General features: G+C 59.7%; 1 protein-coding gene across 2 annotated transcripts in view; it reads left to right on the top strand.

Annotated features, from left to right (window-relative positions):
- Positions 1–25,057, top strand: part of SBK1 (SH3 domain binding kinase 1) — a 50,913-nt gene extending 25,856 nt beyond the window's left edge. Inside the window, exons 1-4 of one of the 2 annotated variants that reach the window (XM_058286148.2) lie at positions 1,369–2,083; positions 19,111–19,343; positions 20,532–20,734; positions 21,469–25,057. In XM_058286148.2, coding sequence (XP_058142131.1) covers positions 19,118–19,343; positions 20,532–20,734; positions 21,469–22,296 — 1,257 coding nt within the window. In that variant the 5' untranslated portion in view covers positions 1,369–2,083; positions 19,111–19,117 and the 3' untranslated portion in view covers positions 22,297–25,057. Of the gene's footprint in view, positions 1–1,368; positions 2,084–19,110; positions 19,344–20,531; positions 20,735–21,468 lie in introns of those variants that run through there. The other variant, XM_058286150.1, reaches the window with a different exon arrangement.
- The last annotated feature ends 841 nt before the right edge of the window (positions 25,058–25,898 follow it).

The raw sequence follows: 25,898 nt of genomic DNA, 5'->3' as shown, positions 1-25,898 counted from the left end.
AGGGAGTCATGGGCAGTTTTACATAAGGGAGCAACCCAAACCAGTTTGTATTTTTACAGAGTTGATGGATTCTAGAGAAAAAAAAAAGAGTCTAGATAGAGGCCGGACCAGAGGCAAAGTTCTCAAAGCAGAGGTTACAAACTGATAACCTGTGGGTCGCTGGCCCCAAAGCATGTTTCATTTGGCCCATGCAGTATTTCTGACTTTTGGGAATTAGTTCCAAACATTTAAAAGTTGGAGGATTTTTACATGAGAATAAAGATTTCCTGTTTCACCTGGTGGTGCTAGGTACGCCATGCTTTGTTTGCCTCATCTCCTCCACTCCCTATCGCTTTACACTTGACCCCAGCCACTATACCATGAGTTTGCAGTCCTCTGCTCTAAAAGTTCTAGAAACAGCCAGGGTGGTTGGGAAGGGCATGCTGAGAGGAAAAGCCTGGCTAAGGCTTAGAGAAAATAAGGAAGGAGCTGGATTGTTGGGACTTTCTCATTTGGGAAAGAGTGAGGCCAGGGCTGCAGGGATGAAATGAGAGGGGGGAATCCGGGCAGGGATCCTCATCCCCTCCCCCCTCCTTCCAGGCCACCAGTGTCCAGTTATCGGACAGTGCTCCTTCACACCCGGTGCCCGTCCCCCTGGGACCTCCTCTCCTTCCCTCCAGCTGGTGAGCGCCGTCCACTCCCGGCTGCAGCCTGTGACTTGTCAATGCTTACTTACATCTGGAGCCGCAAACACGTCCTGGGCTGGACACGGTCCCCAGGGCCCCAGTTCACCACCTCTTTCTTCCCTGAGTAGACCCTGAGTTCTCTGAGGTCTCGCTCCGAATAGAATGGATGGAAGCATGCATGAGTGGGTGCAGATCCGATGGCAGAGCTTGGACTTGTTTTCCTCTTTGAAAGAGCGAGACGCAGGCTCCGCCCCACAAGCCCAGACTGGGACAGTCTAGGGCAGTCTGGTCCCGCAGGGGCCAGGAGGCTGGACGAGGTGACCCTCTCAGATTCCCCCCGAGTCCTCGTTAACCTCGTTCTCGCCCCCTCGTGGGCTTTGACCCAGAAAGTCGGGGGTAGGAGGCTAGCGAGGCAGCCGCGGACGCTAGGACCCAGGGCGGCCGAAAGGCGGGGCGCGGGCGCCCCCCGCGCGGGGCGAGTCTGCAGCCCGCGGCGCGCGGCGGGAGGGCGCGGCGAGCCGGGGCGCGCGCGGGGGGCGGGGGCGCGCGGGCGCGGGGGCGCGCGCCGAGCGGGGCGGACAAAGGGGCGGGCGGCGGCGCGCGGGCCGGAGGGCGGAGCCGCGAGGCGGGCGGGCAGGTGCGCGCGGGCCGGAGGGCGGAGCCGCGATGCCGCGATGGAGCGCAGCCCGGGCGGGCGCCGGGGCCGGGGCCCGAGCGCCGGGCGGAGCGCGAGCCGGAGCCGCAGCCGGAGCCCGGGCCAGGCCGGGGGCCGGGACCGCAGGGCCGGGCTGCTCGTAGCGGCGGCGACGGAGCCCCCCAGCGGCTGAGGGGCTTCCTCCCAGCGCCTGCGGGCGGCCGGGACCCAGCAAGCCCCCGCAGCCGGGGGGCGCGGGCATCCCCCCGCCGCATCCAGGACCCGACGATAGCTTCAGCACCGAGCGACTCCCCAGCCGGGAAAGCGAGGTCCTCCTCCGGATTCGGGAGACAGCGACCCTCTACGGCACCGCGAAGACTCCCCCTCTTCAGTCTGGGCCCCCTAAGACCTCGGACGCAGTGACCCCTCCCTCCTGTCCGGGGTAACGGGGACCCCCTCCCCAGATCCTGGTCATTACAACTGCACACCTCCAGACACGAAGACCCAGTTCAGAACGCCTCTAGCTCAGGGGGGTCCTAGGGCCCCCCAACTCCAGTACACGGAGACCCCAAATCTAGAACAGCAAGAGATACCCCTCACCAGCAAGAGGCCTCGGGGACCCCCTCCTTCCCCAGAGCTCCAGGACCGGGCCCCACTGAGCCCCGCGCGACCCCCCTCGCATCCCGGCCCGTGTTGTGGCGCCCTGAGCCCCCGGGGCCGGGCTGACGAAGACCGAGACGGCTCCCAGACCCCCTGCCGCGACGTCCCCGCGGCCCCAGCCCAGGTAAGCCGGGCCCAGGTGAGGGGCGGCAGGTGAGGGGCCGCCCTGGTCCCTAGACCTGCAGGTGGAGAGGGAAGCACTGGGTGCGCGCTCCCCCCTCCCCAGCGTCGCCATGGAGCTGAGGCTGAAGGACGTCTCTTTGTGTCTCGCTTGGAGGAGCGGCCCCCTCCTCCTCTCCCTTCCCCCACCCCAGCTCAATGGTTCGGGGCGCAGCTCCTTGGCCTCGGGGAGAGGGGTGACAGAGTCCCTTGCACCACTGAGGGTAGGGGGGCATAAGGGAGAGAGTGCCCCCAAAATCTAAAAGCCTGTGGTGTGGGACCATCTATATACACCCTCCCTGCCACCCCCCAAGGCCAGGCTAAGTTCTCAAGTGAAGTCCCCTTGGAAGCAGGAAATTTGGAGTGTCCACAGGTGAGGGGGCCTGCGGTGGGTGACTCTAGGGTGATGGCTGGGGTCTGCATATGTGTCTCCTTTGTCTGTGCGGGAGCAGGGAAGGGGTGTGTTTAGAGTGGCGGTGGGAATCCTTTATTTTCTCTGTGACTCCACTGCCCCCTACCCGTGCCATAATGGGGGGTCTTCCCCCAGGCCACACTTGGTGCTTCCTGCGGGCCAGGGAGGGCCAAGCCCTGTCCAAAGTGAGGTGCAGTTTCGGTGGGTGGGTGGGGGCAGTCTCACTGAAGAAGCCATTTCGGGTCAGCGCGCTTTTCTGTCCCCACGTGCCCCAGGGCACCCAAGCCAAAGCCTTCTGTTCTCCGCCTTCTGATCTCCACAACAGCCAGCACCGAACCCGGGTTGGGTCAGTGTGTCCCAGGCAAGCAAGGGGCGATTTCAGGTTCTCACTTTAGTTTTCCAGGCAGTGTACAGAGTGTCGCCCCCACCCAGATGTCTGTGAGATCCTGAACCCCAGATCCTGCAGTTCTTGGGGGAGCTGAGAGACCCAGGGGGTGCTATTTCCTGAAATTCTGGATCTGAGGTCCTGAAAGGGCAGGACTGTTGCAAAGGAACACACTCCGGCTGCCCAGCCTTGGGCATGGGTTTCTCTGGGCCTTCACCTGGTGTCTCTTCTCTGAGCCTCTGCAGATAAGCACCACTGCTGACTCCATTTGACAGGTGAGCGGACCGAGACGCAGGAAGGCAGGCGGCCCCACCAGTTTCCTCCGTTCATTTACTCATTCAGCACCCTTTATTTAGTGTCCTTCAGTGCTGGTACTGGAGTCAAAGTCCTCCTTCCCACTTCCCACTTCCTCCTGACCTCCTTTCCTCATCTGTTCCATTCACCGGCCCCCTGGGCTGTTCTCGACTGGCCCAGGTCAGGCTTGGCCCAGCTGACCTACTCTTGACCCCACACTTAAGGCACCTGATCCCCGTCCTGTTGCAGACTTTGGGTCCTGAGCCTGGGACAGCCCAGTCCCCTTCTCCCTCCTCCCCAACACCAAGTGCCCCTACCCCCACCTGCTGCTGGCATTGCCCAGCAGGGGAAGATGTGACCAGCAGGAGTGGAGAGCAGGGGTGCCTCAGGCCAGACCTCCAGCCACCCCTTCAAAATCAAGGACAGTTGAGGCAGACTCTGAGGCACAGGCTGTGGGGGAGCCAGCTGCCCTGAGGACTAAGTGACCTTGGACAAGCATGTGGCATTTCCCAGAGATAATGACAGAAGCAAGCCACTCACTCTGCAGCTGGTGGGGTGGACACAGCTTGAATGGAGCTGGGAGAAGCATCCAGGCATGTCCTACCCATCTCGGAAGCAAGTTCATTGACCCCTGTGGGTTCTCAGGAGCCCGGGACCTTGTCACATGACCCACTAGCCACCAAGTGGAGCGAGAGGCCAAAGAGTCACTGTGACCGTGACAGGGGAAAGCTGTTAAGAGGCCAGGGAGTAAGAACTCACCTTCTCACTAACCTGCTGTGGCTCCCAGTTAGTCCAGTATAGAGCGCAGCTGTCAAAGCCCTTTGCGACCTGACCCGAAGCCCGCGTTCCCGGGCATCTCGCCTTCCTCACTCGCCCTTCTCTGCTCCTTGCTGTCTACTCCATGTCTCCTAATTCCCTCACCCCGTCACGACTGTGGGTGTGCTGTTCACCCCACCCGAGAAGCCCCACGTCGGTCTCTGCCCTCCACCCCCCCTGATCTGACAGGACCAGCACATAGTAGGGAACCAAATTTGATTGGTTGGTAGACGGGTTGTCTTGGAGACAGTGGCGTGTGTCTACATGTGCTGCAAGAGTTTGTCTCCACATCCAGACTCGGCTTCAGATGAGCCAGGCGCTCATCCACGCAGCGTCAGCTTGTCTAACCCAGAGCCCACATCTCACAAAGCACAGGCCATAAGCCAGTGTGGCCCCCGGGCCCAAACCAGCTTAGAGACGCACTTTCTTGGCCAGAATAATGTTCAGTATGTGTGTGTTTGTCCCCAGTTGGGAGAGTTTACATACAAATACTGAAGAACCAGATGATCTGGCAGCCCCGGGCTGGAGCTGAAGAATGACCGCCTTCCTGGGGCAGCTGGCCTGTTTGCCCCTTTACTGGCCTGCGCCCCTGCCGTAGGTGTCTGGGTCTGGAGGCTCAGGGTGGAGGCCAGGAAACGTTTGCTCAGAGGATGACCTTGGCCTGTGTGCGTTTCTTGCGCAGGGACATTGCCGGCCTCCACCACAGCCAAGCCAAAATGTGCTCAGAGCAATGTCCATTCAAGGTCCAGGGCCAAAGCGTCACCAGCCTGGCCCCGCTCTTGGCCCTGCCTGGCCCCACCTCCCCACCCCACCCCGTCCCTGCGCTAGAGGGATTCAGCTACCAAAAATCTATTTTCACTGTCCCACTTACCAGGAGACGAAAGCCTGAGGTTCTAGGCTCAGGGCTTGCCGAGGACTCAGGTGAGGACTGCTCTCTGGCCTCACTTTACCCGTCTGTCCAGAGAGGAATTGGACTAGAGGCTTCCTCAGCTATAAGCTTTCTCCTTTCTAGGAGTGAGTCCAAATTTCTGTAAGTTTGGGTCAGAGGGGAGGGGTGGGGGCCTGGGAGTCACTCAAAAATATCGACGTTCCCTAAACATTAGTGAAACTGATGGATGTTGCAAGTAGTTGGGCCAGGGGCCAGCGTTGGGCCCCAGCCCCCGGGCGTGGCCCTGGAAGGGACTGTGCCACCTCCCTAGATGAAGGTCCACGGCTATCCCAGGTCAGAGGAGACATCAGAGCACCGTGGTCGAGAGTGCAGGCTCCGGGCCCTGTAGGGGCCTGAATCCCACAAAATTGCTGTGTGATCCTGGGCAAGTTGCTTCACCTGTCTGGGCATTAGTTTATGCATCTGTGAAACAGGGATAAGACCTCCCTCATCAGGTCATCAGGGGGATTAAATGAGCTAAAGCTGGAAAAGGACAGGGTGTAGCATGAAAAACTGCCCATAACTATTGGCTCTTAGTAAAAGGGGTGTTGACAAGTGCGTCGCTAACCCTCGGTGGTTTCGCCTCCTTGGTTTTCCCACAACTGAACTGGCCCCCCAGCCAGGCTGGGGGGTGGGGGGGCTTTGGATACTCCCCCAAGAAAAGGGAAGGGGATCTTTGAGAGGTAGAACCCTGTCGTGCGCCAGAGCCTAGAGTTTGCCGCTGCTACAGGGCGGGAGTCCACGAGGACCCTTCCAGGGCCTTGTCCTGTGGCTCTGCTGGAAGAGTGGGCACCGGGGTGGCCTGGCAGAGGTTCAGAAGAGAGGGCCTCTTCCTTCTCAGCCTCTGCTTTCCAGGGGAGGTGCCAGCCTGGGCTTTTTGCTGGAGTGATTCCTAGAGGCTTCCTGCCCCAGGGATATGGGCCTCAGGCCAAGCCAGGACAGCAGCTCCTCCAGGCCTGGAGACTTCCCCAAACCGCCCTCCCCTCCCCCACTCCACAGCTTCTGCCCTGACCCTCCTCCTGGGCTTCAGGAAGCAGCAGCAGCTAGGACTGAGCTGGGAGTCTGGACCTGTCCCCTCTCCTGCCCACCCCTGCTCCCCCCATCCCCCTGCCACGGCCAGGAGTGGGGCAGGTCCAGACTCCCAGCTCAGCCCTCGCTCGTGTAATGCCGGGGCTAGAAGGAAGCAATGGTCCATTTTTCAATGTCAAGTGCTTCAAGTCAGGCCCTGGACACCATTTTCTCATTTAGCCCTATAGAAATGGACACTGAGAGAGGCCTGGGTAACATGGCAAGTAAGAGACAGAGCTGGGATTTGAGGCCAGCTCTGAACTACCAAAGGTTTATGTGAGGCTGGCGCCAGACTGCCCAGGTTCAAATCACACCTCTCCTATTCACCAGCTGCTTGACCATGGACAGGTCATTTATCTCCTGTGCCTCAGTTTCTTCTGATGTATAATAGGATTAATAAGAGCTCCTATGTCCTAAGGTTGTAAAGATGAAATGGACCTGTTGCTGGTAAAGCACTTTTAACAGAGCCTGCTACTTCTGTGTCTGCTTATTGTTGCTTCTACACCCTCTTAGGGCTTGCAGATGAGCTGGTCTGAGGCCTGGGGAGCCACTGTGGCACCCCACTGCACCAGCACCCCTTCCCTATGGCGTTAGCCGGTCACAGGAGGGGCAGAGAGGGTTCCAGCTGCCTCCGAGGGGCAGGCAGACGGCAGGGGCGGGGTCCGGACTGGAAAGGACTGAGCAGCCTCCTCCTCGTCATCAGGGCTGGCCCCAGAGGGGCTGCTCAGCTCCCCGGCCCACCTCCTCCAGGGCAGCTTCCCACCCTCCCAGGCAGAAGGGGCCCACCTGCCCTTGAGGACAGGGCTTCAGAATCTGTGCCAGGGCCTTTCCACCCGGAGCTCAGGTGCCCATCAGGCCTGACCTTAAGTGTCTCCAGGAAGGGCAGTGGGGCTGCAGTTCATGACTAACCACTTAGCTTCCTGGTAAAACCTCCAGCCCCTGGGCCTGGCCGTGGGACCTTGGACCCTTGCAGGGTCCTCGTGAGGAAGAAGTGAATGGATGTAAAGGGGTGTGAAGGGTGCCGGGCACCTCTGAAGTGTTCGTGTTAATATTAGTCCTCAAAAGCCCCGAGATGTGGGCCCCACTTTTGCAAATGAAACAACTGGAGGCTCAGAGGTGAAGGTGTTTGCTCAAGGTTCCATATCTGGGACTCAGGGAAGATTTTGCCTTTCTCCACCCACACCCAGTCTGCTGTACCAGGCCAGAGAGCCAGGAGGACCCGACGGGACCTGCAGCTGGGCTCAGCCCCCTCCCAAGCATGCCCCTCAGCCTTCCAGCCCCCACGCTCTGCTCACCCAGGGCCGGGACAGGTGAGAGCTGCAGCAGGGGGGGACGCAGCTCGGCCCCCAGGCCTCCCCCAGAAGCCTCGAAGGCTTCCTTCACCCCTTCCTCACGCCCACTCCAAGGCCAAGTGGTAGAATACTGCCAGGGACGGGACGCGGAATTTCCAAGTGCAGGGCCCAGGCCTGGTTCCCTTGCCTGTGCTTGCCTCTTGGGGCCTGACACAAAGGTGGGCTTCAGGACGGGCTTGCTCAGGGCTGGGGTTTGCAGCGCCGTGGCTCCCCGTCTCACTCAGAGTGAATCCAAATCGGAGGCCTGCAGGCTGCCACCTCCCCCTCGCCTCCAGCCTCAGCCCCACACCTATGAGCTCACCGCTGCCGGCGCACACCACACACAGCTCCGCCTCTGGGCCTTCACATCTGTTCCCTCTGCCAAGAGAGTGCCTCCACCACGATGTCCTCTTGGCTTGCAGCCTGCTCAGTGAGCCTTTCCTGACCACCCCATCTAAAATTTCACTCCCTCTCCCTGCGTGTTTTTCCTCGTAGGACTTCTGTCTGACATTCATCTCTCTTATTCATCTTTCTGGCTCCAAAGCTAGAATATAATCTCCTTGAGGGCAGAGCTGTTTGTTTGGTTCATGAATGTATTCCAGATCTAAGAACAGTGCTGGCACATAGTAGGTGCCCAACAAATATTTATTGAGTGAATGAATGAAGTAATAAATAATAGTTACATGGAATGTTCTGGAGCCAGGCAGCCTTCATTCAAATAGTTCCTAAGCATCTTCCTAGCTGTGTGGCACTAGACATACCATTCAGTCTTCCCCTCCCTGAGACTCAGTTTCCCAAGCTGCAAAATGGGAATTATAATAGCAGCTACTCTTGAGGTAGTTGTGAGCTTTGAGTGAGTCGATATATATAAAGTACTTGTACTTTAAGTGGATCTTAAATGTTGGCTATTATTAATAAGATTTTTTTTTGGAGGTACTGGGGAGCAAACCTGGGACCTTGTACATGGGAAACAGGTACTCAACCATTTGAGCTACATCTGCTCCCTCTTAATAAGGTTTTTGAAAAACATATATATTATTTTATATATTTCTCCCCACCCCCATCCTTGTGGTTTGCGCTTGCTGTCTGCTCTCTGTGTCTGTTTGTTGTGTGCTCATCTTCTTTAGGAGGCACTGGGAACTGAACCCAGGACTTTCCATATGGCAGGTGGGTGCCCAACTGCTTGAGCCACACCCACTTCCCTATTAATAAAGTTTTAATCCACACTGTAATTACCCCATTTTATGTAAGGAAATGGAGGCACAAAGAGATTAAGTGAATGACCCAAAGCTACATGGCTAGAAATGGTGGTCACCAAGTGCTCCCCTAAGTCTGTCTGAATCAGGGCCCCGGGCTGCTAAGTTAGGCTGCGTTCCCCAACCCCATCCTTCTGCAGGAGCCCAGGAGAGGAGCAGGAGGTGAGGGCTGTCACCAGGAAGGCCATCTCTTCTGGGAGCCTCTGCCCACCACTCCTGTTGATGCCCCTCGAGCACTGGGCTACCTGCCTGGCCCAGGCAGCAAGGCAGGGCATCCACCAGAAAGCTTCCCAGCTTGTTCCACCCCTCAGGCAGGCTGGGAGGGCTGAGGCCAGGACTCCCACCTCCCCACAGGGCTGTGCTGGGGAGGGGGAGAGGAGCGCCTGTTCCAGCCCTGGGCACCAGCTGCAAGGAGACAGCGTCACAGGCTATTAATAACCAGCAAGGATGTGCCCCAGGGGAGGGGAGGGGAGGCTGAGGGAGAGGCAGGAGCCAAAGACAGTGCTCACGGAGCAAGGGGAACCCCAAGCTTGCCTTGGTGGGGAGGGCAGGGAGGAGGCATGTTTGTTTCCAGTTCTGCTGCTTGATCGTAGAACAGTCCCAGCTCCTCCTCTCTGACCCTCAGTATCCTCATCTGAGAAATCTCCTCAGTCCATTCTGGCTTACGTGTGTTCACGGGGTGAGAATTGGCAGAGCCAGAATGGCTCCAATGTACAGAATAGGAAACTGAGGCACACTGAGGGACGGCCTCACCCAAGATCACCTGCAGCACCAGCGGCAGAACCAAGGCCCCAGGCCCCTCTCAGTCTGACAAATTCTTCCTGAGCATGTAATCTGTGCCAGGCACTTTCAGCAATGCCTGTTTAATTCTTTCAGTGGGGAGAGGGTATAGCTCAGTGGTTTGAGCACCTGCTTCCCATGTACAAGGTCCTGGGTTCAATCCCCAGCCCTTCCTGAAAAAATAAAAAAGTAAAAAAAAACACTAATTCTTTCAGTAGCCCAGGAGGTGAGATGGACAGCCCAGCCCCATTTTACTGGTGGGCTCAGGAGATGGCCCAGCCCACCCAAGTCACCTGGCTAAGAAGAGGCAGAGCCAGGATTTGCAACCTGAGGTGACAAAGAAGAAAGGGAATTGAGAACATTCTTCTCCTTTTGAACCAGAGTGGAATGTATGTGGAGTCCGCGTTTGTGTCGAAGGACTGAGAGAAGAGCATGCCTTACTAGCATCTAATATTGTGGGCTCTGCAGGGCCCTGGCCCCCTGATTTTGCATGAAGTGTGGTGTGTGGGGACATTTCTCAGGCGAGATGGTCCTGGGCCCTGGCTGACCCATGAAGGGACAAAGACCCCTGCATTAGCCCACTGCACAGACTGGAAAACCGAAGAGAAGGAGGGGTTTGGGCCAGGGCCTTCTCCAGGCACCTCGCAGGCCTCCTGCTGGGGCCACAGGGGCCAGCCCTGGGACCCCCCCCTTGTTGCCTGAATAGGGGTCAGCGACATCCTTCAGGGAAGGGGATGAGAGGCAGAGACCAGACTGCGGCACTGGAGGAGGGCCCTGGCTCGGGGGAGGGGGGGGGGGGCGTCGAGGGAGTCCACCAGTGCCCCCGCCCGCCCGCGCCCTCCCGTCTGAGCCGGAGGACACGACCTCTCCCGGATCCAATGGGACGTTCCAAGCGGGGAATTCCCTTCCCACCCCTGCCTCCATCCACTCAGTTCCCACGCCTCTCCCCAGAGGCTCACTTGTTTGCTCATTCATTCAACAACTATTTATTAGGCACCTGCTGGGTGCCAGGCCTGTGCTAGGTGTTGGGGGCTACAGGAATGAACAAGACCATCAGAGTCCCTGCCTCTCGACACTTAAGTTCTCGCAGGAAAGAGACAGTCACCACAGATATCCTAAGTCGGTAAATTATATAATATGGTAGAAAGTGATTTGTTCTATGGAAAAAAATAGAGCAGGGTAAGGGGGGCTGGGAGGGAGCTCTAGTCGAGAAGGTGTCATTTGAGCCAAACTTGGAGGAAGCAAGGGAGCGAGCCGCGTGGACGTCTGGGGGGAGAGCAGTCCACGGAGGGAATGGCCTCCAGGCGGGGAGCACCGGGGAGACCAGCGTGTCTGGAACAGAGAGGCGGAGGGAGAAGACAGCGGGGGTAAACCGAGGACCACTGCAGGGACTTTGGAATGAGGTGGAGCCATTGGAGGAGCAATGTGATCTGATTGGACTTGACGGCTCTCTGGCTGCTGGGGGCGGGGGAGAGCGGGGACCACTTAGGAAGTGACTGCAGTAGCTGAGAGACCACGAAAGCAGCCTGCGCGAGCAAATGACCCAAGCAAGTGCCAACGGCCAAGCACTTGTATTAACTTCTGCTGCATTATTCCAGAGTTATTTATGCAAATACAAGAGGACATCTATTCTTATTTCTCCCATTTCGAGGTAGCATACTAAACGTCAGGGGCATTGTCTGGTCTCATCCCAAGGTGATGTGGAGGCCCTGAGAGGCCGAGGCCCTTGCTCTAGGCTGCCCAGGGAGCCGGTGGCAGCTGCTGTGCTCCCCGGAGAAGCAGGCCTCTCTGCATGGCTCAGGGAGGGCCAGTGGCATGGCCTCTGGGGGATCCTGGGCACTGAAATTTCATATGCACTTGCCCTTTGTCCCAACAGCCCCATTTCTAGAATTTTCAGAGATACCTGGAAGCCGTGAAAACAAGGTGACTCATTGTAAGGCAAAAGGTGGGGTGTAACCCAAGGGTCGCAGGACAGAATATCTGTATTATCCATATGTGCCTTTCCAGCCCTGGGGCCTGGGTTCTGATTCTGCAGCAGTTCCTCCAGGCCTGTGGCCTCAGTCTCCTTCCCTAGTTCCCACCCCCATCTTTGCCCTGAGTGCTGAGCTGACCATGGGTGCTGTCCATTCCTGTGGTGCTGAAAACAATGGGGCCGGAGGGAAGCCTGGGGAGGCGGCAGACCAGGAACCCAGAGTAGAGAAGGGAAGATATAGTAGGACAAAGTCAAGGGTTCTCTGTCACTCACCAACTGAGGGACCCTGGGCAAGTGGTTTCACCTCTCTGAGCCTCAATGTCCTTATCTGTAAAATGGTGTTGCTAGGAAGATCAAACAGGAGCAGCCGTTTAAATAAAGCCTTGGCAAATTGAGAAAATAATTGGTAGTTATTATGATACCAATGTAAACAGTAAAGCTTAGTGGTTAAGCCTTTGCACATCAGAGTGGTAATGCCTGGATTTGACCCCTGGCTTTGCCACTTACTGGATGAATGATCTTGATCAGGTGACATGAACTCTCTATGCCTCCGTTTCTTTATCTGTAAACTGGAGTTGATAGTAGCCCTATATCATAATGTGGTTGTGAGAATTAGACTAATTAATTTAAGTGACACACTTGGCACATGGCAGGGTTCCCTAAGTGTAAACTATTAACACCATTTTCGTATCCATTATTGTCATCATCATTCTCATCGTAGCACCTCTGGCCTCTCTGTTCACGGCGACCAGTGTCACGCCCTGCTACTCCCATCTGAGCTGGAGAGTAGGGCTGGGGCTATTAGAAGAAGGCGGCTCCTTGCCCTGCGATGCCCCAGCTTCTAGCCCAGCCCTGCCACTGGCTTTCCATGTGACTTTTTGAACAAATCACCATTCCCCTCTGACCGTCAGTTTCTGCATCTGTAAAACAAGGCTAATGATACCTCCCTCACATCCCTGGGTAAATAGCTATGCACCTACAGGGTCACATTCAGGAAAGTCATGATATAGAGGTTACAACTTCCCAAACATGTAAAGAATTATTCACCCAGCATTTGTCACCCACTGGCTAAGTGCTAGAAATAGCAAAATGATTAAGAAGGCATGGGGTTTGCTTTAAAGGAGCTTAAGGACCTCTCGGGTTTCTTAGTGGGTTGTTAATCCCCTTCAAGACTCAATCAGGTGTCACCTCCTCCAGGAGGCTCCCCACTGCCCAGTGCCATCTTTGGAAAAGCTGGAGCAGTGACCACTGCCTGCCTGACTTCATGGTTGTCTGTGTCCAAAATTTATCTCCTTGCTTGTAGGCTCAATGTCTCTGTCTGATGCATTGCTCTAATCTACCTGACCCCCGGCAGCACCCAGCATGGCGCCTGGGCCCGAGTAGGTACACTTGTCTGGAATCTTCAGGTTGCAGATTATATTAACCCAACTCAAACTGGCTTAAGCCAAAAAGAAAACACATTGATTCATGAAACATAGGAGTATAACTGGCTTTAAACATGCATGGGTCCAGGTGCTCACAGTCATCAGGAACCTCTCTGCCTTGCAGCTCTGTTATCTCTCTCTTGCTTTGTTCTTGGGCAGGCTCTCCCCTCATGGGAGCACAGCCAGCCCCCAGCAGCTCCAGGCCTGTGTCCTCCAGCTTTGCAGCCCAGGGGAGAAAGAGCATCCCTTTCCTGATAGCTGCAACAAAAGTTTTAGGGCTTAGCCCTCAGTGGGTCACTTTGGGTCACATTTTCGTCTCTGAGCCAGTCATAGTGGCCCGGGTGATGGGATGGATCTTCTGGTTGGCCGGGCCTGGGTCACCCCTGCCCTGAAAGCTGGGGTTGGGACAACCCCCTTGAAGCACACGGACAGAGAGAAGGACCATTACCTGAAGAAGGGAGAGTGGATGCTGGGCAGGATAAACACGACACACCCATTCAAGAAACCACCGAAATATGTGTGCAAGGGAAGCCCTGGGTCAAAGCTGGTCATAATACAATTATCTGACTGCAGGTATAGGGAGGGACTGGGGAGGGTGAGCCCGGAGGCTGGGGAGAGGGGACTGTGGCGGGCAGAGAGCTGGCCCAGCACACAGGCCAAGGGAATGGAGCAAAGGGAGGCAGTGGGAGAGGCCAGAGGAGCTCCCTGAACCCCCACTGCCTGAAATTCCACCACGATGGCTACTTTTAGTAATGAAAGAGGGGAGGTGGCCCAGCCTGGAACAATCAGCCAGGCAGTTCCATACTTCCAGGCTGGGGCTCTTTTGAGGAGACCTTGCAGCTCACTCATGCTTTGAGCCTAGCATGGGTGCAGGGTCCTGAGGAAGAGGACCTGGCCATGGGACAAAGACACAGACTCCCAGGGCGTCAGCAAGGCCTCCTGCCACCACTGATTCCCCAGCAGCTGGGCCCTCAGCCTCTGCTTCTCACCGCGGTGACGGGGAACTCACCCCCACCCGCCATGACCGTGAGAATCATCTTATTTTGAGTTGATATCTGCCAGCGTTTGCCTTCAGGAGTCTCACAGGACACAATGCATAGGGCAGGGGACCTGAAGCCTGAGAGCCTGAAATTGTGTCCCAGCTCTGCTACTTATTAGCTGTGGACCTTGGGCAATTACTTAGCTGCTCTGTGCCTCAGTATCCCTTTCTTTAAATGAGGATGGTAATAGCACCTACCTCCCAGGGTTGTTGTTAAGTGAATTAATCCTTGGTGTTTAGAAGAGAACCTGGCATAGTCACCAGTATTGTTCTCCCACACAACAGGCTGAAAAAAGGCCCCCCTCCCTCGGCAGGCTCGTCACCCTCCATCCCTCCTATAACTGGGTCCATGTGACTCGGATCCATCCTGGTTAACCTCCTCTGGTCACATTCCAGGCAGGCAGACACACTGAAGTTTAAATCGTAGCTCTTTTGCTTGCTTGCTCCATAACCATTGGATTAGGGTCATGCTAGCTGCTATAACAATTAGCCCCTAAATCTGAGAAGCCTAACAATAGACATTTGCTGATCCCCATCCCTGGGAAGCTGCCTACACAGTGATTTGGGGACCTTGGCTCCCTGCATCTTGTGGCTTCGCCATCTAGGGTCTTGGAATCCTCTGCATCAAGCCGGGATACAGAAGAAGAGAGACTAGAGAAGCCCCTACTCAATTTTTTTTTTCATCTTTACTCATGGGATACGCAACCTTCTTGGTTGGCGCACCCGCTTTAATGACTTCAAGAGGAACAACATCCACACGAATTCTTAAAAGCCCCAGCCTGGAAGTGACATGCATCATGTCTGCTCATTCCCTTGGGGGAGACCTGTCATGTGGCCACACCTGGACGCAAGGGAGGCTGGGAAATATAGATCCCTGCTGGATAGCCACTTTGTAGCACCAACTTTAGATTACAGAACAGGAAACATGCATTTCTGGCAGACAGTTGGCTATCATTCCCATACCATGGCAAATCGTTAAGCTCTTAGGGCTCTGTTCCTCATCTGTAAAAGAGAAAGCATCACTGGATTGTGGCAATGGTCGCACAGCTCCATAAATGTGCTATCATCATTGAATTGTGCACTTCCAATGGTGGATTTTGTGGTATGTACATTATACCTTGATAAAGCTGTTTTTAAAAAAATAGGAAGCATCTTGGCCACTTCACAGGGTGGCTGTGAGGACACCATGAATGGAAGTTTGCCCGGCGCTGGGGGTGGGGGAAGGGCCTCTGTTGGGTTATGAGGTGGGTGTAGTTTCCACAAGAATGGCGCCCGGCTAGAGCCGCTTGCCAACAGGAAGTGGTAGGCGGTTCAGTCTTGCGTCTTGCTTGGGCAGCCCTCTCCCCGCCAACTCCGGCCTCGGGGCAGGTGGCTGCGCACCCGCCCTGCCCAGCCCAGAGAGCCAGAACTGCAGCCTCTACGAGTGGGTGGCACCTACCTACCCTCAGCAATGCAGAGGGGAGATGGGGGGCTTGACTTGGAGCCAGGGAGGATGCAGGCTTGGGGTGCAAGGCCCGAGGGGTCCCCCGGGGCAGCACAGCCCGCCAGGGTGTGGGCAGCTGCGGTGCCTCCCATAGAGCAACCAGAGGTCAGCCAGAGGAGTCCACCCCCCGGGCACTTGGCAGTGCACAGCCGTCCTGTCCCCAGCTGTTCTTTCAAGTGACAGTGGTGATGATAATGATAATAAAACATTTTATGACCGAGTTCCCACCAATGCCAGACACCTACCTTGAAACCACTCTGCGAGGTCCACGAGGTCCGCGTGGCCAGCTTGACTCTCTGGCCCTCGGCTCCTCCTCTGTGAGAAGGAGCTGTCCCCACCGCGTGGGTCTGCCATGAGGATTAAACCAGAGTTCACACGTGAGGAGCACCCAGATGAGTGCCCTGCACCCAGTCAGCATGTGGCAGACGCTGAATGAAGGCGTGGGCGTCCTTGGCCGAGGCTCTGCTCTGTTCAGGGCCTCAGTTTCCCCACCTGGCTCCTGAGCATGTTGGACGAGATGTTTCCAACATTGTGACTCAGAAAAGCATAATGGTTAAAAGCACCAACTTTGGAGCCAATCCCAGTCCTCCCTGTGTGACTTTGGGCAATTTACTTAATCTCTCCATGCTTCAGGTTCATCTCTCAAGGGGGGTGATGATAATACCTACCCGTGGAGTTGTGAAGATTAAATGAGTTGATTCCTGGAACAGGGCCTGGCACATAGTAAGGGCTGCGTAAGTGCTAGCTGCTATTATTACTGCGGTTGTTATTGTTGATGGCATTTTCTTCACTGTATGACTGCAAAGGCTGAGGCCCAGAGAAGTGACGTGACTTACTCAAGGTCACCCAGCCGAAAAGTGGCGCATATGACGATCAGGGCCAGGCCTGCTGAGCCTCAAGGCCCGAACTGTTTCCGCTGCTCCCCACTGCGCCTCCTAAGTCACATGCATCGTAACTGGGTCAGAGGCAGCGTGTACCTGGGGGCATGACGCAGCGGCAGGGACAGCGTGTGGACTAATTCCTGGGCTCCTGCTGGCATCTTGCGGAGAGCAGGCTTGGAGCAGGAGGCCCCGGGGAGGAGAGGAGGGAGGGAGACCCCCTACCTGGACCCTAGAAACCACAGCCCCTGGCCCCGGGGAGCTCTTGGCCTGTTGAGGGGACACAGCTGAGGCCGTCCCCAGACATTCAACAGGGGCCCTTGGAGAGGGACAGGCAGACCCTATCTGATCCTGGGGGTTCGGCGGAGGCAGAAAATGGCACTTGGTAGGGCAGCAGGGAAGGCTTCCTGAAGGAGTGGGCCTGAGGGTAAGCAGACCTAGGAGATGGAGGTGTCGGGTCAGGGGAGGTGAGGGCAGGTAGCAGAGGCTGTTCAGGAAAGGGGAGGGGGGAGCCTGGAGAGGGACATGAAAGCTGGGAGGCAGAGAAGCAGTGCAGGGCGGTGTCAGCGCATGGAACCTAGAGGGGGAGGGGCGAATGTGGGGCCCACCCCACCCCCCACACTGTGGCTGTGCCGGCTGCAGATCAGACAGGGACCTGCACACACGGCCCGCCCACCTCAGCAGCCCCTGGGGAGTCCAAACACATCAGGAGAAGTCGGTCAGGAGAGCAGCCCAGTGTGTCTCCCGGACCAGCAGGCGACAAGGGTTCCCCACGGCGAGGGCGAGGGCTCCGCACAGCCCCTCCCGGCTCCCACGCACTCCCCAGCAAGGGCCTGAGATGCTTCTAAAGAAACAGCCTGACCTGTCCCTGCTGCCATCAAAGGGAGCCTCCTGTTTTCTAACTCAGGTTCTCCTCCCCCAGGTAGTGGGTAGACACTTAACAGGGGTTGACGAGGCGACCTCTGCCAGTCCTGAGACCAAGAACGACTCTCTGGGGGAGAAGCCACCCCGTGTGGGCCCCTTTGGTGGCTGCAGCGGAGCTCCCGCGCGGTGCAGCCCAGATGCAGGGCTGCAGGGCTGCAGGGCCTCCTCGCCCGCCATGCGGGCTTTGGTTGAACGCGGGGAGGGTGGCAGCAGGAGGGGATGCAGGGCTAGACTCAGAGGGCAGTGCTGGGGCCGTTTCGGACAGACCACTCCCCCCAGCCTGTGCTCAGATGGAGCTCAACCGGGAGAGGAAAAGCAGTGGCTGGGGGCGGGCAGGCCCTGGTAGGATCGGGAGGCTCAGCTGCTTCATGAATGGAGAGGAAAGGAGCTGAGAGGGGGCTGGACGGGAGCAGGTTCCTGAGGCAGCAGAAGGGGTGGGCGCCAGAGCTCAGGGGAGGGGAGGGAGGGGATCCCGTCGCCGCCAGCGGAGAGGCTGGTGCAGATGGCGCTCCGCTTGTGGCTGGGTGGGAGGCCAGGAAGTTCCCTGCTGACGTTTCCTCCTCCCCGCGTGAAGTGGGAGGCTGGGTCGTGCGGAGAGGAAAGGGGAAGGCAGAGGAAGAGAAGGGGGTTGGGGGCACGGGGCGGGGGAGCCAGGACGAGGACGCTGCCCCCAGCCTCCAGCCAGGCTCGGCAGCCCTGGGGGAGGGAATGCAGATGACCATAACCCCCCCCCATCTGCTACCTGACCCGCACCTGGCGCTTCACGTCCGTTAACTCATTCAGCCCTCACACCAGCCCTAGGAGGAACGGACTGTTCTCATACCCTTTCTAGAGATGAGGAAACGGAGGCACCGGGACATCCAGCTGGCCGGAAGGAGCCATGGGGGCTGTCGTGGAGGGAGCCATGGGGGCTGTCGTGCAAGGAGCGGGGGCCGAGGGGCAGGCTGTGGGGTGCTGAGTGCTGGGGTGATACGCCTGGGCCTAGAGGCAGAAGGTGAGGTGAGGGCAAGCGGAGGTGCGCTGGGAGGCGGGCTGCCGGGCGCGGGGCCAGTCCCGGGCCTCTCCTGCGAAAGGTGCCCCCCCTTCTGTGGAATGGGGGGTTGATTTCCACAGATGAGACACGGACGTCCCGGGTGCAGAGTCACCCACTTGGCGCCATCAGGAGTCGTGTCTCCCGGCCCCAGTCCTGGACACTACCCACTGTAGCTCTCTGCTCTCAGCACCCAAGGGTGGATACAAGGACACCCAGCCCACGTGGGGACAAGTCAGGAGCTGTGAGGGACGCCTCCAGGAAGCCCACCCTGGCTTGTGTAGACACTGGGCATGTGGGTGAGGGCTGGGCCTTGTGGATCAGGAACTCTCTGAGCCCTGGCCCTCCCCCTGCAGTCATGTGTGACTGTGAGATCCTGGTGTCCTGGCGTGGCCAGAGCTGCCCAGCCTGCAAGGGTTTTGTCGGGGTGGTGGGATTAAGTCCCAGGCTCCATGGCCCAGCCGCGAGCCCTCCACCTCCCCTTCTCCCCTTGCCTGCTGGGTTCCCTCTCATCACATGTCATTCTGCATTTGCTGTTTATGGCCCATCTCCCCTCAAGAAAGGAAGTCCACTCTTTGGCCAGTGCCACGTCCCCGGGTCTTTGAGTAGTGCCGGACAAAACAGCAGGTGCTTGATAAAGACTTGTGAACGTGTGGACAGCATAGGGCCGTGTCTTTGGGGGACAGGAAACACGTGGGCTTTGCCTGACACTGGGTCTGGATGACCACGTGAGACCGATGGGCCGGTGGTACCCAAGAGTGTGAGGGGACAGGGGCTGGTCTGCGGGGTGTGCTGGCTCAGGCCTGGCCCCTGAAGCTTGAGGGAGTGATGCAGCAAGGGTGCTTGTCTCCCCCTCGTGGCCGCCTGGGGCCTGGCATCTGGGCCCAGCCCCAGGGATCCTGGGTGCTGGAGAGGGAGAAGGTGGGCGGAGGGGGGCCTGATGTCACACTCCATGCCACACCCCTGCAACAGGGAGAAGATGAGCGTGGGCTGCCCAGAGCCTGAGCCGCCCCACTCCCTGCCCTGCTGCGGGCCGGGGGCCGCCCCCGGGCCGGGCACAGGCGTACCCCTCCTCACCGAAGACATGCAGGCGCTGACCCTCCGCACGCTGACCGCTAGCGACGTCACCAAGCACTACGAACTCGTCCGGGAGCTGGGCAAGGGCACCTACGGGAAGGTGGACCTGGTGGCCTACAAGGGCACGGGTGAGTGTCAGCAGGTGGTGGGACTTCAAGGTTGGGGTGGGGGGCGCGGTCGGGGAAGAGGAGACTGGGCAGGTAGGGCAAGGGAGGGATCGGGGGTTGTTCTGGGTCCTCCGGGGGTTCTGAGGGATCGCCAAGCGATGTGCCCAGGACCCCTGGAGCGCAGGGGAGAGGCCGGGGCTGGCGGTGGCAGGGGAATCACCGGCATTGGTGGTAGCTGATCCCAAGGAGGTGGACAGGGCTGACGGTGGGTCCTTGGGGACAGGGCACCGTGCGTAAAGGGGGGTGCCAAGGACCCATTTCCTGGAGGACACCGAGGCCCAGACAGGTTCCGTCACTTCTCCGAGGTCGTGCAGCTGCTGAGGGGCTGAACTAGGATGAGAACCAGCAGGCAGCCCAGGGCCTTCTTGATTCGCAGCTGATCTCGAGGCCTTCTCCACACCGCGGGCTCACAGCGGTGCCCCTCAGCCAATCAGGGATGGAAGCGGGGAGCTGCGTGGACTCCCGCAGCTGCTCCCACATGGGGCAGGGAGCCAACTGAGGGCAGCAGTGGGAGCCCTGGGCAGGTTCCTCTGAGCGTTGCTACTTGCTTGCTGTGTGACCTTGGGCAAGTGATTTCTGTGCCTGAGTTGCTACCTTTGTTAAATAGGGTGCCATTAGAGCGCCCCCTGTCGGGCCATTATGCACAGTGAGGGGTGAATGGGAGGTGCTAAAGGCAGGGTGAGCCCAGGGCAGGACGAGCTCCGTGGAGAGGTTTATGGGTATCACCCGGCTCCAGGCGCAGGTGAGGACAGGTGCACCAGGCAGGCCCTCACCTCTCAGTGTCTAGTTTCTTCTTATTCCTTCATCCATTTAATGAGTATTTCTTGAGCACCTACTGTGTGCCAGGCTCTGTTGTGGGCACTGGGGTTACAATAGTGATGAGACAGGTTCCTGCGTTCAGGAAGCCACGTTCAAGGTGGGGAGACAGACAAGATAAGGAGAAAGGTGGGCGAGGGTGGACGAGGCAGCAAATCCTCCCCACCCCCTGCCCCACAGAGGGCTGCAGGGAGCCCCAAGTCTCACCCCCGCCCCACCTGCGAGGTGAGGATGGCCACGCCCCCTGGGCAGGACTGGCGGGCAGGCATGGGTGCGGTGCAGAGCAGGGGTGCTGGGAGAAGGGCTCCCCACCACTGTCGCTGCCCCTGTCAGGCACGAAAATGGCCCTGAAGTTCGTGAACAAGAGCAAAACGAAGCTGAAGAACTTCCTGCGGGAGGTGAGCATCACCACCAGCCTGTCGTCCAGCCCCTTCATCATCAAGGTCTTCGACGTCGTCTTTGAGACCGAGGACTGCTACGTCTTCGCCCAGGAGTATGCGCCCGCCGGGGACCTGTTCGACATCATCCCTCCCCAGGTACTTGGGTGGGGGGGGGGGGGGTGGTAAGGACGGGAGAGAGTCTTCAGGGCCCCTGGCATGTGGGCGGAGGGGCCAAACCACTTATTTAATACTACAAGGATTTATTGAACACCTGCTGTCTGCCAGGTGCTGCTTGGGGGCTGACGAGGGTCCTGCGTTGGTGCTGGTGGGAGCAGCCATAACTACACAATAAGGCAGATGACGGGTGGAGAGCAGCACTGCGGAAAGGGCCGGGGTGGGGGGACGAAGTCCCACCGGCCCCTCCTCTGGAGCGCAACAGGAACTAGTGCGGGGTGCGGGGTGCTGGTGGAGGGGGGTGCTTCCCAGAGGAGGCGGCCCCGGAGCAGGAGAGTGTGGGGAGAGGGATTCCAGGCCCCCGGCAAGGGCGAGGTTGGTGGACGAGGACGCGGCTTCTAGGAGCCTCGTGTGCTTCCCCGGGGCAGGGGCAGGACAGTAGCTACTAGATGCCAGGGCTGGAGGAGCCAGTGCAGGGGGGGCCTAGGTGCAGCACTGGCCCAGAGTAGGTTCTCGGTAGGTGGGCGCTGCGGTCACCAGGGAAAAGAAGGCGGGGGGAGGCAGACACCCGCCCGTCGGGGGAGCCGGCTGCGGGGGCGGGGCGGCGCCGGGAGGGAGGGCGCGGGGACCCGGGGAGGAGCCCGGGGGCGGGCACGGCCGCCGCGGCCACGGAGCTCCCCGGGCCCTGAGCGCGGCTCTCCCGCCCGGCCCGGCAGGTGGGGCTGCCCGAGGACACGGTGAAGCGCTGCGTGCAGCAGCTGGGCCTGGCGCTGGACTTCATGCACGGGCGGCAGCTGGTGCACCGCGACATCAAGCCCGAGAACGTGCTGCTGTTCGACCGCGAGTGCCGCCGCGTGAAGCTGGCCGACTTCGGCATGACGCGGCGCGTGGGCTGCCGCGTGAAGCGCGTCAGCGGCACCATCCCCTACACGGCGCCCGAGGTGTGCCAGGCGGGCCGCGCCGACGGCTTCGCGGTGGACACGGGCGTGGACGTGTGGGCCTTCGGCGTGCTCATCTTCTGCGTGCTCACGGGCAACTTCCCGTGGGAGGCGGCGTCGGGCGCCGACGCCTTCTTCGAGGAGTTCGTGCGCTGGCAGCGCGGCCGCCTGCCGGGGCTGCCGTCGCAGTGGCGCCGCTTCACCGAGCCCGCGCTGCGCATGTTCCAGCGCCTCCTGGCGCTCGAGCCCGAGCGCCGCGGCCCCGCCAAGGAGGTCTTCCGCTTCCTCAAGCACGAGCTCACGTCCGAGCTGCGGCGCCGGCCCTCGCACCGCGCGCGCAAGCCCGCCGGGGACCGCCCGCCCGCCGCGGGGCCGCTGCGCCTCGAGGCGCCGGGGCCGCTCAAGCGGACCGTGCTCACCGAGAGCGGCGGCGGCGCGCGGCCCGCGGCCCCCGCCGTCGGGCCCGTGCCCGTGCCCGTCCCGGTGCCCGTGCCCGTGCCCGAGACCGGCCTGGCGCCCCCGGGGGCCCCCGGCAGGACCGACGGCCGCCCGGACAAGAGCAAAGGGCAGGTGGTGCTGGCCACGGCCATCGAGATCTGCGTCTGAGCCGCCCCCGGGCCGGGCGCCGAGCGCGCAGCCAGGCGGGGGCGGGAGGCCGCCCGCGGCCCCTCCGGAGCCCCCTCCGGCGGTGGCGGGGAGTCCCGACCGGCCGCGTCGGTGGCGGGAGGGGACAGTGGTAGCCTAGGCCGGTGAGACGGACAGTCGGCCGAAGACCTCTCGGCCGGCCCGGCGGGGCTGGGGCTGGGCCCAGAGGAGCCGAGTGCCCCAGAGCCGAGGATTCCGAGGTCGCCTCCCCCGCCCTCGACTCCAGGAGCCAGGGAGCTTGAGGGCCCTGACCCCCGACATCTCCCTGAACCCCGGAACCCTGACTGGTTGCCCCAGGCCCATCGCACCCCTCGGTGGATCGCACCGCAGCCCCACCCCAGGCCCTGCCCGCGGCTTCACCCCGCTCTGTCTCACCGCCCCCCCTCCTTGGGCACAGAAAGTGACTGAAGCGTTGGGGTAGAAAAGGGGCAGAAGGCCCCTGGGGCACCGGCTGGGCTGAGGACAGTGAGCTGAGGGCGGCATTGCTCAGTACGCCCCCTTCCTGGGAGGGGCCGTGCCCCTGCAAAATGTAGCAAATGCTGGATGTTGGCACAGATGTCTGTGCGCAGGCACCGGCCCCTAGAGTCTAGTGACACCCCCGCGACCCCAATCTGCCCATGAGGACCCTGCACCCATGAGAGGGGCCTCGGGGCCCACAGCCTCTGAGAGGCGGAGCTCTCACAGGGTCCTCCCCACACACACAACACACAGCTCCCCCCCCCCCCCTCCGGTAGCGGGGCCCCAAAACGGGGTCTCAGCTGTCCCTGCATCCCTAGAACCCGGGAGTGAGTGCAGAGCCACCTGCCTGACCAGGGACCCACAGCTGGCAGCACCCTCTCTCAGAGCCTCTGGATCCTGGCTGCCCCCGCCCAGGTGCAGGGGTCTGGGCTCCGGCAGGGGGCCAGGGGGTGAGCCAGGAATTCCACCTGGTTTTCTAGTTAGAGTCAAAGGTGTCAACCCCCAAACCTGGGGCTGACTGCTCCCCACACCTGCCAAGTTTCTGGGACCGGTGTTTTCAGGGGTGGGGTGTCGCAGCTGTGGGGGGATGCGGATTGGGGGGTTGGGGAGAGTGTGAACAGGCGTGTGCGTGGGTGACTGCGCATCAGACGCCCCAGCCCCGCCCTACCCCGCCCCAGGTTTCACCTGAGGCAGGGGCCTGGAGGGGCGCCTCACCGCGCACCCCTCAGGGAATCCCCGCAAGGAGGCCCAGGGAAGGTCGGTTCCCGCCCCAGGCAGCCAAACTGAGGAGAGGGGCCTCACCTTCCCCAGCGCTCCTTCGTGACCCCTGCCCACCCTGTGGGAGCCCAGGACCCTGCAATAACCTCAGCACAGGTGAGGCTGCGCCCTCCCCACCGCCACGGTCCTGGGCTGCCCCTGCCAGGGTCTCCCATGGGGTTTGGGAGCACTTGAGGGGGCTTCTGGATGCACCAGGCTGGCTTAGAGGTGGCGCCACCCACCCTCAGGCCTGGAGCCCCCACCTCCCCACTCACCCCTCCTTCCCGCCGCGCAAAAGGGCTATAGGTCCCTCTGCCCTGCCCGGGTCCAGTTTACACAGTGTGCGGCCGCCCCAGGGCTCAGCCCCACTCCGCTCGGTGTGCCCAGCCCTCTCGAGACCCTCCCTCCCCCAGCCAAGCATCGGGGCCCTCCACACGCCAAGTAAGTAGCAAACCCCCTCCTGCCGCGGGCCACATCTCAGAGGAGGCCCCCCCATCACTGCCCCTGGCCCACCCGGAGCCCGCCGGGCCCACCTCTCCCAGCCGCGACTTCTCCTTTTGCCTTAGGCCTCTCGACATCCTGATCTCTCCTGCAATAACAAGGGAGCGCGAATCCGCAGTAGACCTCCTCCGTGCACCCTCTCTCTGTCACGGTCCTGTGCGGGAGCTTGCTCCCTCGTCATCGTCTCTAGGGTGTTAGAGTTGGGAAGCGACGGTAGTTGTGTAGGCCAGCCCCGCTTATCCCCGGAGCAGAGGAGGCCGAGCAGCCGGTGGCAGAAGCAGGAGGGGTCCCCGCCCTCGCCTCGCAGCCCGCCTCCTCTCCAGTCGGGGTTGGGACCCTTTGCCCTTTAGGAGAGGTGTTGGTCACAGACGTTTACCTCAGTTTATGTTACTGTCGAAGAAAAATAAATAGCAAAAAATTAATAACAAACGTAGACATGAAGACTTCCTTAAAAGAAAAAAAAAATCACAAAAAAAGACACCCCCCCCACCATGATTCTTCTGTGAAGGTACAGTGTGTGTGTGTGTGTGTGCGCGCGCGTGTGTGTGCGTGTGTGTCCGTGTCCCACCCTGGGCAGGTTGGGTCATCCCTGACCTCTGTCCCAGCCCCTGTGCCCCCTCCACTCCCCCCTGTCCTTCGGTGCTTCCCAGAGGCCCCTCTGAGCTGGCCTGTGGGGTGTGGGGAGTTCCCAGGGTGGGAGGTGGGGCCACAGGTCGGCCAGAGGGACTCCCACCAGACCCCACCCAGCAGAGCCCCGAGGCTGCGCGACGCTCCCTGAGCCCTCGCCGTGGCCAGTGGGACAGTCCTGATGGCCCGCCCCTGACTCGGGGCCTGGGTGAGTCCCGCGCTGGAGCCCCAGGCCCTTCTGTCTTGCCGCCCCTCCCTCCCCCTCTGTGTCTTTGTAAATACTCTGGCATCCTTTGGCCCTGAGCAGGTTTTTAAGTGTGTTATTTACTTCTCTACTCATGACAATTGCTATAAAATAAACGAAAGTTTAGAAAAATGACCGCTGGGTTACTGTCTTGTTTCGACTGGGGGTGGGGGTGGGTGGGAGGCACACAGCATGGGCCGTCACAGGGTCGCTCTGGGCCTTGATCTTGATGTTCTCAGGGAAGATTGGCTGGGTCAGAGGACGGTGCCTTCAGGCCTGCTGGGAGCTCTCGGGGCCGGGAGCAGGCACAGGCTCCCAGGGAGTTGCACCTGAACTGGAGTCCACCCTCGGCCCGGAGCCCTGGAAACAGAGGCCAAAGGCCGGAGGGACAGAGGAGCCGGTTTATCCAAGTCACCACCCACCAGGTATTTACTGTGCACCTTCTGTATACTGGCCCTCCTACCAGGAACTAGGGACCAGCAGTGAGCAAGAGCTACGGCCCCTTGTCCGCACAGCTTGCCGCCTAGGGGTGGAGACAGACCATCTCCAAATAGAAGCCTGGGCGCTGTGACAGTGGGCCATGGGGAGATCCCAGAAGAAGGGGCCCTGGAGGATCAGGATCAGGGCACAGGGTAGAGTCGAAGGAAAGAAGCCGATGGGTGGTGGGGTGCAGACTCCCAGGCAACAGCCGAAGCCCAGGTTCTAAAGCAGGGGCAATTGGGGTGGAACACAAGGGGCTTCATGGGTCGACATTCCTTCTGCACATATTTATGAATTATCTACTGTATGCCAAGAGAACAGGTCTGTTGGCAAGCCCTTCAAATACAGGCATATGCTGGCCCTGCCTGCAGCCCACCGCCCACGTGGCTACCCGGTGCAGCTGTGCCTCGCCGGGCTCCTGCAGTAGCCTCCTCACTATCTCCCACCTGCCTCTCCTGACCCTCTTCAGTCACTTCTCAGTGCAGCAGCCAGAGTG

The sequence above is a fragment of the Dasypus novemcinctus genome, chromosome 23 (assembly GCF_030445035.2).
Source record: "Dasypus novemcinctus isolate mDasNov1 chromosome 23, mDasNov1.1.hap2, whole genome shotgun sequence".
Lineage (NCBI taxonomy): Eukaryota > Metazoa > Chordata > Mammalia > Cingulata > Dasypodidae > Dasypus > Dasypus novemcinctus.
This window is presented reverse-complemented; position numbering and strand designations above follow the sequence as displayed.